This window comes from Anabas testudineus, chromosome 7, assembly GCF_900324465.2.
Source record: "Anabas testudineus chromosome 7, fAnaTes1.2, whole genome shotgun sequence".
NCBI lineage: Eukaryota > Metazoa > Chordata > Actinopteri > Anabantiformes > Anabantidae > Anabas > Anabas testudineus.
Window position 1 is genome coordinate 16,518,330 of NC_046616.1, and position 13,730 is coordinate 16,532,059.

A 13,730-nucleotide genomic window follows, 5' to 3' on the forward strand; every position below is an offset into this window, starting at 1 on the left:
GGGGAATCATAAATTAAACAAATCCTCTCTGGTTGTACTGCAGTGTCTGTGCCACTTCAGTCCTGTTGAGGTTGCAATTTTGGAATAATGTTTGACCCCCATCACAGACAACTGCATGGTTCTCAAGTCCAATTTGCTTAATATATTGCATAGCAGACTTTTTTATTGTCGCTCAAAACAAGAAATTTTCAAATTTGCCAAAGTTTATTTGGAGCCTTCATACAAAAAATGAAATTATGGCTGTAAAAAGTTACAAAGGATTGTTGACAGTGATGTACTTAACATACTTGTCTTAAGGCCTACTAATCCAACACATTTTGTAACTCTTGGCTATTTATTTTAAATCTAAAACAGTTGATTTAAACAAGCAGATAAGACAGTAATATTTAAAAACATACAGACCAATAGATACCTGCAGATTACTTCTCAGTGGTACTTTACAACACAAACCCACAAAAAATTTGAAAAGCAACTGAAGGGAGAAAAAAAAAAAAAAAAAAAAGCCTAATTATCAACTGTGAACATGAACTCGAGCCAACTTTTATTACACACAGCCAACTAATTTCATTTTCTCTGTTCCAATGACACTTCCATAGATGCAAACAAATGTATTTACACTGACTTTCATAAGCATGTGTCAGACTATCGACGTGTTGGCATTAGAAGCTGTTTTGCCGTTACTGAATCAGGGAAAAGGTTGTGGTAGGTGGGCAAAGGAACGTAGGCAGCTGTTATCATTTTGCCTGTGAGGGAAAGAAGGAAGAAAGAAAATTACAATTTGGAATCTCTTGTACTGTAATATTTCAAAGCTACTAAACCAAATGACATTACATACCTGCAAACCAGCGTCCATGAAGTGCATTTACAGTTGCCATCGCTGCTGGTATTGAGGGACACTTCACGTACACATTACCCTATGTGAACAGAAAAACTCCTTTAACACTCAGACCGTATCTTAACAAGACACATGTCAGAATCCTGAAACTGTTCAGTGAGGTCTGTAGATAAACAATACAGTTTTAAAGGTGTAATTAACTGAATTAAAAGTAATTGCATTCTGTATGATAAAGTTTGACTATTGTGTTGGTACTTTTATCCAACTTACTTGAGCAGAGTTCTTGTCAACATAAATGTGAACAATGCCTCCATGTTTGTTGCACTCCTCAATCACATCATCTTGGATCTCAGTCGCCCAGTTGGGATCATTTTCTCTGCAAAAGATTGAGCAATGTCAAAAAGTCAGTGGCTTCAAAGACTGTCAGTGATTCTTAACCCAATACTGATGTCAGAACCATCTAGAGCTGGATTCTGTACTCCACTGCTTACACTTCTTGAAAGACAACTGGCCAAAAAAGGAAGCAATTTGAATGATCCTTACGCTTGTGGGTTGAACAGGTTGGACAGCTGAAGGCAGTGTGTGGCCAATGGCTGTGATGGGAGATTCAAAGCCTGGCTTGGAGCAGGAGTTGGAACAGCTGAAACAAAAATAATTTATCAGTGAATTTCTACTAAGCAAAAACACATGCGCAACATGTTTTCCGTGATTTGCAGCCTCACCTGCTGGAGCACTGATGTTTCCAAATGGTATGGATCCAGTCATCTGTAGAGCCTGCTGAGCAGCAGGAGGTATCTTCAGACCAGTTCCTGTGGTGAGGGGAAATTTTTTATTTTTATTTTTTTAATAAAAAGCTGTAATTTAAGATACTAAATCTAGCATCTGTTTCGAGATACCGAGAGAAATTGTGACATTTAGCAAAAGCTGATTATAGAAATGCACTGCAACCCTGAACTTTAAGACATTACCTGCAGGAGCTGTATACCAGGGCACAAATGTCTGAGTCAGCCCAGACTTTTTGTAGCCATGTGGGTAAGTTTTGGGCTCAAAAATTGTAAGCCATGATTAGCAGAACTTCAGGGTGCATACAGATTTTAACCAATGGATTTCTGTGTCTTTTCCATTACCAATTTTTCCAAACCAAACATTGTGAATTCTGTTTATACAAGAAGTACAAGTCAGCTTTGGAATGGAAACATTTTTCACCACAATCTTTGTAATTCGTCAGTTGGACAAATCTAGTATAGTGAGTATGTTTGACAAACTAAGCTATTAATCAAAATGATTAGCTGGCCACCCTAACCTCAGTAAACAAGGGTAACCCACTTTCTGGGTTAAAACATCTTTTTTGTGCCACAACATCACTGAAACAAAAAAGGATGCAAGTTATAACAAACCTTCTGCTAGTCGAGCCATAAGCTGTAGACGCCCAGTGGTGCCAAGGTCGATGCCAGTCCTCTCTAGCTCATCGTTGTCCAAGAACGAGCTGGCTGTTGACGAGTCAGAGCGCTCTGTAACATGCCCCACCTTCATTGGACGGCCGGCCAGCTCAAAGCCGTTCAGTTGCTCTAGGGCCTTTTTTGCACATTCTGCATCTGCAAACTTCAAAAAGAAAAGAGATTGGAGTTAAACTAACTAAACACAGTGAAACAGTGACAATGATAAACACACGCTTTACCTACCGATATGAAGCCATATCCTTTGGATCGTCCAGTTTCACTGTCCATCATAAGCTGGATTCCCTCAATCTTTGCAAACAAAGCACACAGATAATTGCAATAAATGCATAACAAACAAAATGTATCCACAAAAAAAAAAAAAAAAAAAAAAAAAAAAAAAAGAAATCCTCATGTGTTTGTGAAACTTTCTGACCTTTCCAAATGGCTCAAAGATCCCCCGAAGCATCTCTTCAGTGATGTTGAAGTGCAGTGAGCCCACATACAGCCGCATTGGCCCCGAACTGCCCTTCTGTAGATTATTGGCAGCAGCTGCGGCTCTATTTTTCTCTGCCTGCAATCACATTCAAAAAGTATAATGCAACAACGCCATTTCAATATATCAAACATCAGGAACCATGATGTAGAAATATCTCATTTATTCCAAACTACTCTGAACTAATGGTTTCATGTTTGAAAAATCCAACATTCTGTTACACGGAAAAGCAATAATCCAGTTGCACTATTTTAGATAGAAGTTACAGTCAAGTCACCCACCTGAGAGGCTTGAACGATGATGGGGACTCCTAACAGTCTCTGGCCAGTCAGTCCTATTGCCAGAGGAACTGAAGAAGCCTCAACAAACTCTATGTATGCAATGCCCTTTGATCTCCTGGAGTTTCTGTCTGAGATCATTCTGACATCTCTGACCTATGGAGAGAAACAGCAACATTTTAGGCAATCATTTCAACATACAGACTCTGATTACACATGCCAATATTTACAAAAGAAATAAACTGACTTTTCCAACAGCTGAGAAGAAATCTTCTAGATCTCGAGCTCTGATTCTTGCAGCGAGCTGCATGCAGAAAACTGTGCGAGCATCCCTCTCTTCTGGTGTTAGATTGTCAATTGGTTGCCTGAAAAAAAAAGAAAAAAAAAAGCACATTCCTGAGTATTCCTGCATATGTAATAATATTACATTAACAAACCATTTAATAATACATTAAACTAACCACAATTAATTCATTAGTAAATAATATGGTGACACTCCATGTGTTTGTTATGGTGCCAATCATTAAAACTGCTTGTTCCAAAATTTGTTATTGTACTAATTAATGTGAATAACTGTCTCACCTGATGGGACTCTTCTCTTTTTTGAAGGGACTGCGACTTTTGGAACGTTTCCGGCTGGTGTATACAAAAACAAAAAACACAGTTGCAATAAACATGGGGATGAGAAAACAAAAGCAGCTCTGTCTTGAAACTACACATGGTGACATTTAAATTCTGTCCTGTTTACACAGACGTCTGCAGCAGTAAGCTTACTAAGTTACTAGGTTGAGAGTCATTCCATTCTGCCTAGTTGTCCATTGAGTACTTGTATTTACACGCTAACACATTAGGGTATTTCCTCAACATATTTGTGTCTCCATCCAAGATAAGGGCAAAACGTTAAAAGCTATCTTTGCAAATACTCCCTGGTCTCCTTATTAGGAACACCTGTACGATTTAATGCAATCCCATTTCAAGAGCTGTGCTCCATATTCCTTCTTTATAAAGCTTTTAAGGTCAGAATTTGTTTAAATGTTCAGAGAAATGTTGAGTTAACTACAACTGTATGAATCCCTTCAACATGATCTTTCTAAAGGCAGAATTTATTGCAGAGCAATTTATGTCTTTGCATTAGGTTACAGATGTACAGATGCACCTAATAAAGTGACCCGAGTGTATAGACATATTTAAAAGGTTACATACATGGGGCTCTTGCGTGCTTTGTACCGCCCAGATCGTTCCTTGCTACGGGAGCGGCTGCGATGGCGCTCTCTGCTGCGACTTTGTTTTCTTTCACGGCTCCGGCTCCTCTTCTTACCCTTCTTCTTGTCTTTGCTTCTGCTTCTTCGTTTCCTAGAGCCTGGGCTTCGGCTCCGGCTTTTGCTTCGGCTCCTCCTTTTCCTTAAAACGAACAGATAAAAAAACAAAACAAGTTACATCTTGTGGTGCAATCTAAACAATTATATATTAAAAGCTTCAAACCAATATAAAATCAAAGTACCAACTTACTTCTTGTTCTGGTCATCATGTCCGTTAGCATGAGAGGACTTGATCTCATCCTAAGCAAGGTTGATAGAAGAACATCATGAGGACGTAGATGAAACATTTCAAGGCGTCAAGGTAAAGGGGAAGGGGTGGGACAAGAAAAGATGCAGAATATATTCAATTAATAATACTTCAAACTTCCTACTGTCATGCCTGGACAGTGTCCTTCCACCACCCCAATAACTTCCCATCCCACTCCTGTTCTTTTTTCTAATTTTTTTTTTTTTTTTTTTAAAACAAGGCTGCTCAGTATTTAATGCAACAAAGCAAAGTTAAGGGAGATTGTCCAACATTAGCTGAGTTCAGGAAGCTTTGACAAGTGCCAAGTCATGTCCACCATTCCCCCTCTAATAGGTCGTACCAATGCCACTATTTGTGCCTAAACATGTGACCACGCATGGCCACTAAAAGAGATCCTGTGTGGATGGTGTCAGTCCAGTGATCTTCACCCATTTTCGTTCTTGGACTGTAAGAGCTCGATGCCACCTCTGTCACACATCTTGCCCTGAAGCAAACAGGGATTCACACTTCTTAGTAATATTGACGCCCAAGAAAATAAAATAAAAGTAAAATAAATAAATCCATTATTTCAGCCATGTGTTAGACTACCATTATATTTAGTTTGCATTACAAAGCATTACTTGTAACCTCTTGACTTCAGAAGGAATTAATACTGAAAGTAACTCACTTTATAATACAATGAAGCTAGACAGAAGTATCAATACCAGTTATTCTAGTAATAAATCAATATCTGTGGAGTTTTGTAGCATGCAAAAATCAAGATGCTAATTCACATTGACTAAGGCAAAGAGGCAGTATTCATATTTACTAGAAAGACAAAATGATTATTAACCTGCATTTAGCCATGAAAATACGACATGTCTCATTTTTCATTTTCGTATACGTCACTGTAAGAGTACAACTTTCGGTTATAGTTTGATAAAACGCAATTCGGTTTCCCTAAATAGACACACTTAAGACGCATTTTTTACTAAAGAACAATTTGATGAACGCTAAATTACCTACATTATGATGGCGGAGTGATGTGTTCTTGACAAACTGGAGCATTTCTGTTCGCCATTTTATAACAAAACTCTAATCTGATTGTAAGCGTCTGCACATCCAAAAACACTGACGGCATGCAGATTGTAAATCTGAATACTGCCTCCTTTGCTGGACAGGTACAGATGGGCTTATTACCACTGGCATTCACCTTGCTGCAACCGAATAGGGATTGGATGTTCTAGGTTGAATCTCTTTTAGTCCTAAGGTGAACCACAGTACATCAGTATATGCGCAATAACTACCTTCCTTTTTTTCACAGTTCACAGTGGAATCAAAGATGAATTCATGGGAGTAGAGGTGAGATATCATTAGGGAAGTCTATAAAGAGAGATAGATGCGGATTTATTTATAATTCTGTATTGCGTTTTAAATACTCAATCACACACCACACAACATTCAAGTAAACTCTGTGACAGTAGCAAATATAAGGACTCAAGAGTAAATCATAACAGTAAACAGACCTCGTCTCTGTAATCTGTTACCCACCTTTCTGTAAGGAGCCTCCAGCATGGCCTCAACGTCAAACTCGTCAGCCATGATGATCCTGGAGAAAAAAAAAAACAATGATCATGTTTAACTACACCAGAGCATGTTGCTGTAAGTAATCACTTTAGAACAAGAAACCGGATAGTGTGATAATGCGTTTGGCAAGTCGAGTAGTTAGCTAAGGCTGATTCTGACCAATAGGAAGACCCAGCAAAAAGAATCTCGATGTCTGTATTTTGTAATTGTTTTTAAATTAAGTTTGTTGAATTTTGGAGAGTTGCCAGATCACCTCCATTATAAACGTACAATGACAATAAAATTATGTTAGATTAGCCAAAAATTAAGCAACGATTAAATCCAAGTTTGCGCAGTCTATAGTGGACTCATACAGATATTTTATTTTGACTAATAGTCACGACTTAAAGTACACATATTACCTTAATATAGTATGATTTATTTCGCCAAAATTAAGCACTTTTGCTTAAGTCAGTAATCGACGATCAGACAGTTAAATTGTTACAGATAACCAAGATCAAAATGAACGTTGGCTAAAATGTGTGAAATGGCGAAGGCAACAGACGAAGTGTTTCAAGTAGCTAGTTAACTTCCTCCAGTTTCTCTCGATACCACAAATTTGATGCAATGCGATAACGTTAAACACAAAAAACAGAGGGTTACGTTTAAGTCGTACGGTTACAGAATAGGTTTAGTTAAGAATACCACATATAACCTTTCTTAATATTCGAGTTAATGCCACATAAATGATGAACACGCGTTGCACCCAACACGAAGCTAATGCTAACTAGGCACCTCTAGAAGCTACACCTCCGTGGCTCCAACGTTAGCTTATTACAATGACCCGTCTTATTGAAATCACCGCCACATCTGACTCGTTTGATAATATAAATATCAATAATACTACAAAATCGTATATTACGCATGTAACTCTCATCTTCCCACCCTTTATACACGAGCACAAACACTATTTACTTGTAAAGAACGAGCGCTAAGTCAACAGTGTTAGGCCAACATGGCCAGCTAACAACGTCGGAGCGACAACGAGTTAGCTTCATAACCAAACATGGACGTTACCGTTCGGATTTGGTCAACAGATGTGCCAAAGTCAAAATATCAGGAAAAGTGTGCTGCTGAAGAGAATCTTTTCGACGGCTGGCTCTCGGTAGATCACAAAAGTTACGATGAAAACCCGATTTTCGAAGTTATGTAAGCCCTTTTTTCAGCGGGTCGTGGCCTGTTACTAAAATGCGCTCCTTCCTCCTTCTCGCTCGTCTCGTTCTTCTTCTTCCTTAACCGTTTTTTACGGAAGCGGCACAGCTCGGGGAAGTCGCATGACCGCCATCTAGCGGTAGTTGGAGCGCTGGTCCTCCAGCATTTGACCCGCTGCTGCTGCTGTTTTCATTTAGAGGCACTGAAACTGCTCAATAGATTTAATGTTACATAAATGTTGAATATAAATAATATATACATATATAATATGAGTGAAATTCAGGTGGAACTGTCAAGGCTTACCTCAGCTGTATTTTCTTATTACCAAAAAGTGACAACAGACAATATCTTCTCTTTTTCTTTTTCTTTCTTTTTTCTTCTTCCCATACAGGTTGTTTCTACCTCAGTTTGATTTGCTTTCACTGTTATTGTTTATATTTTAACTAAAATGAAACTCCTACCAAGTATTTTATTTGGTAAAGATATTCTCTTATTCGCTTAAATGGAACTTGCCAGTGGTGAGAGTGAATGTGAAGGGAAGAGGAAAAGACCAACATGAGAGTCCACAAATCCAGTTTCCTTTACAGTGACAATAAAAACATATGTCTTTAACACACATATGGTGTGAACTAGTACAGATGAGCACAGGTTACTTTAATGTTGTACAGTCTTTTGGTTTATTTGTTGCTCCTGGTATTGCAGAAACAGGCTCTTCATCATAAAGCTTTTCATTAAAAAATAATCCTGGATATAACCTTCATTATCTGAACACGCCTCTTCTCCTCCTGCAAAACACAACCGAGGGCACATTAACCCGTGAAGTTCGAAATCACGCCTTTTCACGCGATAACAGCCACGCCAGTTTGTTCCACGGCCATCTGTCGCCATCTAGTGACTGTTAAAGATAAATGTCGACCTTTTCACTATGTCTTGACATCTAAGTGAGAAAAAGTAAAATACAGCTACATATTATTGTGTTTTTTCCGTTTTACATAATGTCATAACTACTGTTTTCATGACTTGAAAACATCTTGAATCATTTTCCTTTGAACTCTTTAGTTTTTAAATATCTTTACTGTCATATTTGATTATATTTTGGATCTTGTCTTTTTCTTGCTGTTACTGTGTTTTCTATTTTATTGCCTAAAAACACACATATAGAAGAGATTAGAGCATCTCAAGGGGCTTATTGTTAATATCCAATGCTGACACTTTGAAGCTGTGGCACTGCTCTCCCTCTGCACAGATGGAATTTGAGACATAATTACAAGAAAATAATACACAATGCTTAAAAAAGAGTTTATTTCACATCATAAAGATGTGACCTATTGGCCTAGAGAACTCTCACACTCAAGTTCTCTTAATATATGTATAGAATATTTATAGCACCTTTACCAGATGTATAACACAGTGTTGGACAGTAAAATTGTTCTTCATTGTTAGATTATTTACAGTGTAATAGGTATAAACATTTACCTTTTACCACTTTTCAACCACTGTTGATCACTGATATGACACCTGATTGTTGAGTGTCAAACAGCAGAGTCCTCAGCTGTGATTATGTTATTGATTTTAAGTGGTGCATCATAGTCTGGAGGAACTTCAAAGAACGGCTCGTCATCAAAACAGAAATCATCAGATGGTGATGCAAGGTATGGCAGTTTTAAGACAAAGCCTGTGAGGATACCACCCAATGCTGAGACACCTATGGTGGAGAACACAGCAGCGACCTGGAAGAGAGCCTGTTCTTTGGCAGTCCTCCCCAAGCCTGGCTGTAAACCAGGGATCAACATTTGCAGCTCTTGCAGCTTAGGGTCCCCTTCCACTGGTGCTCTATGGGCAAAGATCTCATACAAACTGGGGCCATAAACCTCCTCGCTAGCCATTAGTATGGCACATATTCCTGCAGTGCAGGATATAAGTCCTGTTAGACCGTGCAAGTTATGTATTCCACACTGATCTTGGATTCTGCAGTGCCGTGCTAAAAAGGGGCTAAGGTACTTATAGCCTAGCATGCATGCAGCACAGCCCATCATACCCAAAGCATATGCAGCTGCAGGTGAGATCATCATATCCACAGATGCCCCAACTGTCACTCCTCCAGCCAGTGTCACATTCTGGATGTCGGCCATGGTGATCTTGCCATTTTTGTTCAGCATCACAGAGAGAGCAAAGGCTGTGAGTGTGGAGGCACTGAGGCCTATGAAGGTGTGGAGGATGGCTCTGTGCTGGTCGTCTCCTTTTAGGGTCAATGCTGAGTTGAAGGAGGGCCAGAACACCCAGAGAAACAAGGTCCCAATGGCAGCAAGGATGTCAGACTGGTAGCTGGTGTTCTCCTTTGCGTGGCCGTTATTAAGGTGAGGTCTGTACAGTACAAACGTTACACCCAAACCAAAATAACAGGCAAAGAGGTGAATGAGAATAGATCCACCTGCATCGTTGATCTTCAGATAAGTCAGCACAACCCACTCCGTGACTGCAAAAACCGGCACTTCCAGCAGAGCCATGATCAGCAGCTGCAATGGACTCGTCTTCCCCAGCACTGCCCCAAAAGAAATCAGCACCACAGCACAGGCAAACTCTGCATTGATGAGGTTGATCACTCCAAGGTGGATCTTACCGTCATGGCTAAACTGAAAGTACCCCTGCACCAAAATGGCCCACTGGATGGCAAAAGTAGCGGTGAGGAAGTTAAAAACCATTCCCCCAAAGCCATAGAGCCGGAAAAATGCCAACAAGCATCCAAAGCCAAGGAATATCATGACCTGTATGTCAGTGAAGAAAGGGTAGTCCTTGTACATTGCATTGTTCATAGGGTTGGTCTCATTGGTCTGAAATCTGGCATCAGTGTGCTCATCGTAGGTGACAAAGACGGCATACAGCACAACAATGATCACCTCTGCGACAAACACAAACGCAGGTAGCTTCACACGAAGGCTGGTTGATTGCGTCTTCATCCTGACAGCTCTTTGGTGCAAATGACAGAAAACTGTTTTGCAGTCTGGGTCTGAATAATGTCTGTTTAGATAAGGCAGGTCAAAGGCTTGGTCAAAAAAAAAAAAAAAAAAAAAGCCACCACAGGCCTATCCCCCTCAGGGAGAAATACTGCTGCATGTACTTTGACCACTGTAATAAGACATGTAACAGTTCTGATACATCAGCAGTTTAGTGGTTATTTTATGGCCTAATTCAGCATGTATGTACATGCATTTATGATCTCACAATAGCTTATTGTGTAAAATACTGTGGGGTTTTTTTGTCAGATACATAAAGAGATTTACCAGAAATAGATGATGACTGATAAAGTTTGATGACATTCTATCAACAATGGACTTTATGTGGAATCACTCACCCGCTTCTGTCTCCTGACAGTCAGGCCACCAAACCGCATTAAGGACAGTAAACACAGCAGGGGACAGTTAAGCTCCTACTGAGCCAGTTGAAACTTTAAATAAAGGTCACTCAGTTTGACAGTATTACAGTTGTGATGGCGTTTTGTCTGTGCATGCATTGTGTGCCTACTGAAACGTGCAGGTAGATGGTAAATCATGAGCATGAGTTTAAGAAAGTAAGTCCTGGGGCACTGCAGTGTCTCATGAAGCTGAATAGGAGCTGAAAGAGACGCTGAGTCGCCTAAGACAGGGGTGATTGTGGCAACAGTTCTTCTGAATCCAACCTGCAGTCAGGATCCTGCAAACAGCAAAGAGTGTAGTCGAACCACAGGTGTGTGTGAATATATGGATCCAATTACCACTCAGTTTGGTAATTCATGGAAAATGATTAAAACCACTTATTTAATGTATGTATGAGCTCTTGTTTCATTCTTACTACATGCAATATTTGCACAGACTAAATGGGGTTTTTTATTCTGTTAAAGTTGTCTTAAAATTTGCTCCTTTGACTTATTTCTTATGTGCCCTGTTGTGACCCACATGATGTCCCAAGCTAAACTTTGCACCAATAATACTGAATACTGTTCATTTATCACTTTACACGCACATTTGAGACCTGTCCCTACTAGCTTGAAAACTGCTGTGGTTAAACCTCTACTATGGAAACCACACCTTTATCCAGTGTCTCTTAATAATTATTGACCAGTCTCTACCCTGGTATTCTTTCCAAAGCTACTAAGAGGACATGTGTCTCAGCAGCTCTCAGTACACATATCTAACAGGATTTTGAACCTAAGCGTTTTTACTCTATGGTCATGGTCTGTCACTCCACCTTGGTGTCTATCCTACTCAAACATTTGACAGCAGAGATCATTGTATAATCTCATACTGATGGGAAAATCTATTTAGTGACTGTGCCTGGCTCATGTGCGATTAAAGTCTTACACCTCCATCACACTGACACATTACAACACTACATGGTGTGTTTTTACAGCAACTGCAGTTGTGTGATTTGTCAACAAAAAAGTTTTTTTATCCATATGTAACATTTTGTACTGCACACTAGTGTCATCTGTGGGTTATTATATTGTATTATTAGGCCAACTACAGTACACAGTACTAAAAGTCAGCAAATGGTTCAGCAGCTACTGAATCCAGGGAATGGGACCACGTTACACTAACGTCAACCTCACTTCACTGGCCTTATTAGCTAAATGAACGTGCTTCTTCATTTCCGCCTGCTCTCCTAAACCTCTATATATTACATTATCCGTGATGTTAGAATAAAGAGCTTCTGTCTGTCTTTTTAGAATAAAATCAACTGGCTACAGGGTCATTTCCTTTTGTGGCCCCTACTCTAAATACATCAGACAGTCTGACTCCAGGGAGGCATTTAAATCCAAACTTCCAAACTCACTGCAGATGTTCTGGATCTGGATATTTGTATGCTCATGTTGTTTCTCCTATATGTTGTGATGGCTTCAAGGGTGCTTATTGCATTGTGAATTAATGTTATAAATGTGATTATTTGAAACAGAAAAGAGCTCAGAGTGTCCCTGAGAAACCCAACCAAAGCAAATAGAGCATCAAGACACCTGAAGCTTGAGAAACATGTAGATACTTACCCAAGAAGCTGCAGTTACTGTCTTTTACAAGGGCTTTTACAAAGTACTGAATTAAGAATTTGCATTACATTGCATTTCCAAATAAACTGTGCAGACATCAGTAAGAAATGATGAATACACACAGAGATGGTTGAACTGTTAACGCTGTAATAAAATTAGTTTAATCTTATTGCTTTTTGTGGCAACATATAAAATGGTTTGTTTGTTTAAACCATTACTTGTACATCATTTCATAAGACATGGTAGAAGCTAAAACAGAGGCTGTCATTTTAAAAGACAATTCAAACTGCTAATGTAATGGTGCTAAAACCTGTACCGGCTCATATGACACGTACTATCTCTAAAACTATTATCACAGATCCATTTACAAATGATACACACTGTCCTCACTTATGCATACAGCACACACACACACACACACACACACACACACACACACACACACACACACACACACACACACACACAGGTTAAGGGAGTCAACCAGGGAACGGTATACATTGTACTGCAAACTACCATTACAAGTAAATACAGAACTACTCAGATGTAGAAATGTTATTTTTTGTTCCTTTGTTATTGCTGATGTTGTGTAATTATAAGGGAAACACTGCAGCCTGTGCAGATACAGTATCTACCAAAGAGATGTATGTGTGATGGGTAGAAGTAAAATACTTGGGGAAGAGAGAAATACAATCATACACACATATAGTACCTGTTTGGATTAAAATGTCCAGTGTAAACTATTCATACTAAACAAATGATCATAAACTAGATATATACATACAGCCTGTGGTACTGGTGATATATTACTAACAGCAAAGTGTGAATATCTGTGCCAGAACAGCTCATATCAATTTAGATAGTTGAGAGTTAGTGTTCAAAAATACACAGAACAAAAGATATCAGAAAAACACATCTTTTGTACCCACGAACAGTGTCAAAGAGGAACTGTGCTGAATGACGTGATTTTGAAATTTGTGTAAAATACTTATTTTTTGTATCCACGTTTTCTGCAGACATCTGCTTTATCTATATTACAGCTAATGTCACTAGTCTACCAACTAATCTGCCAAGACTTGGCTCCTGTTGGTTAGCGCCTCCACACTATTTACACTTCAGTCTGGCTTTAACATGTTTCAACATGGGACTTTCTATTTAACGAAAGTTGTACCCCGATTTCCATCACAAATGTTTTTTGTCTGATTAGTAACATCAAGCGAGGAAACTGCTTTTGCAACAGCCTTTTATCAACGGTCCATGAAACTGTCAACTTTGTGCTGTGATTGAATCACTCATTGGCCTTGTGTGTGTGTGTGTGTGTGTGTGTGTGTGTGTGTGTGTGTGT

The 13,730-nt window shown here is 39.2% G+C and overlaps 2 protein-coding genes across 2 annotated transcripts; both read right to left on the reverse strand.

Annotated features, from left to right (window-relative positions):
- Nucleotides 1-185: 185 nt before the first annotated feature.
- On the reverse strand, nt 186-7,448 carry LOC113167482 (RNA-binding protein 39-like). Its single transcript, XM_026368124.1, has 15 exons — nt 7,234-7,448; nt 6,142-6,199; nt 4,555-4,604; nt 4,249-4,446; nt 3,628-3,681; nt 3,293-3,410; nt 3,049-3,201; nt 2,708-2,845; nt 2,518-2,583; nt 2,233-2,437; nt 1,558-1,644; nt 1,379-1,475; nt 1,106-1,211; nt 836-914; nt 186-743 (listed from the first exon to the last, which is right to left on the reverse strand). The coding sequence occupies exons 2-15, from the start codon at nt 6,190-6,192 to the stop codon at nt 643-645; spliced, it is 1,503 nt and encodes a 500-aa protein (XP_026223909.1). The 5' UTR covers nt 6,193-6,199; nt 7,234-7,448; the 3' UTR covers nt 186-642.
- Nucleotides 7,449-8,900: 1,452 nt separating this feature from the next.
- On the reverse strand, nt 8,901-10,341 carry rh50 (Rh50-like protein). The gene has a single exon (XM_026368247.1). The coding sequence runs from the start codon at nt 10,323-10,325 to the stop codon at nt 8,901-8,903; it is 1,425 nt and encodes a 474-aa protein (XP_026224032.1). The 5' UTR covers nt 10,326-10,341.
- Between the last annotated feature and the right edge of the window lie 3,389 nt (nt 10,342-13,730).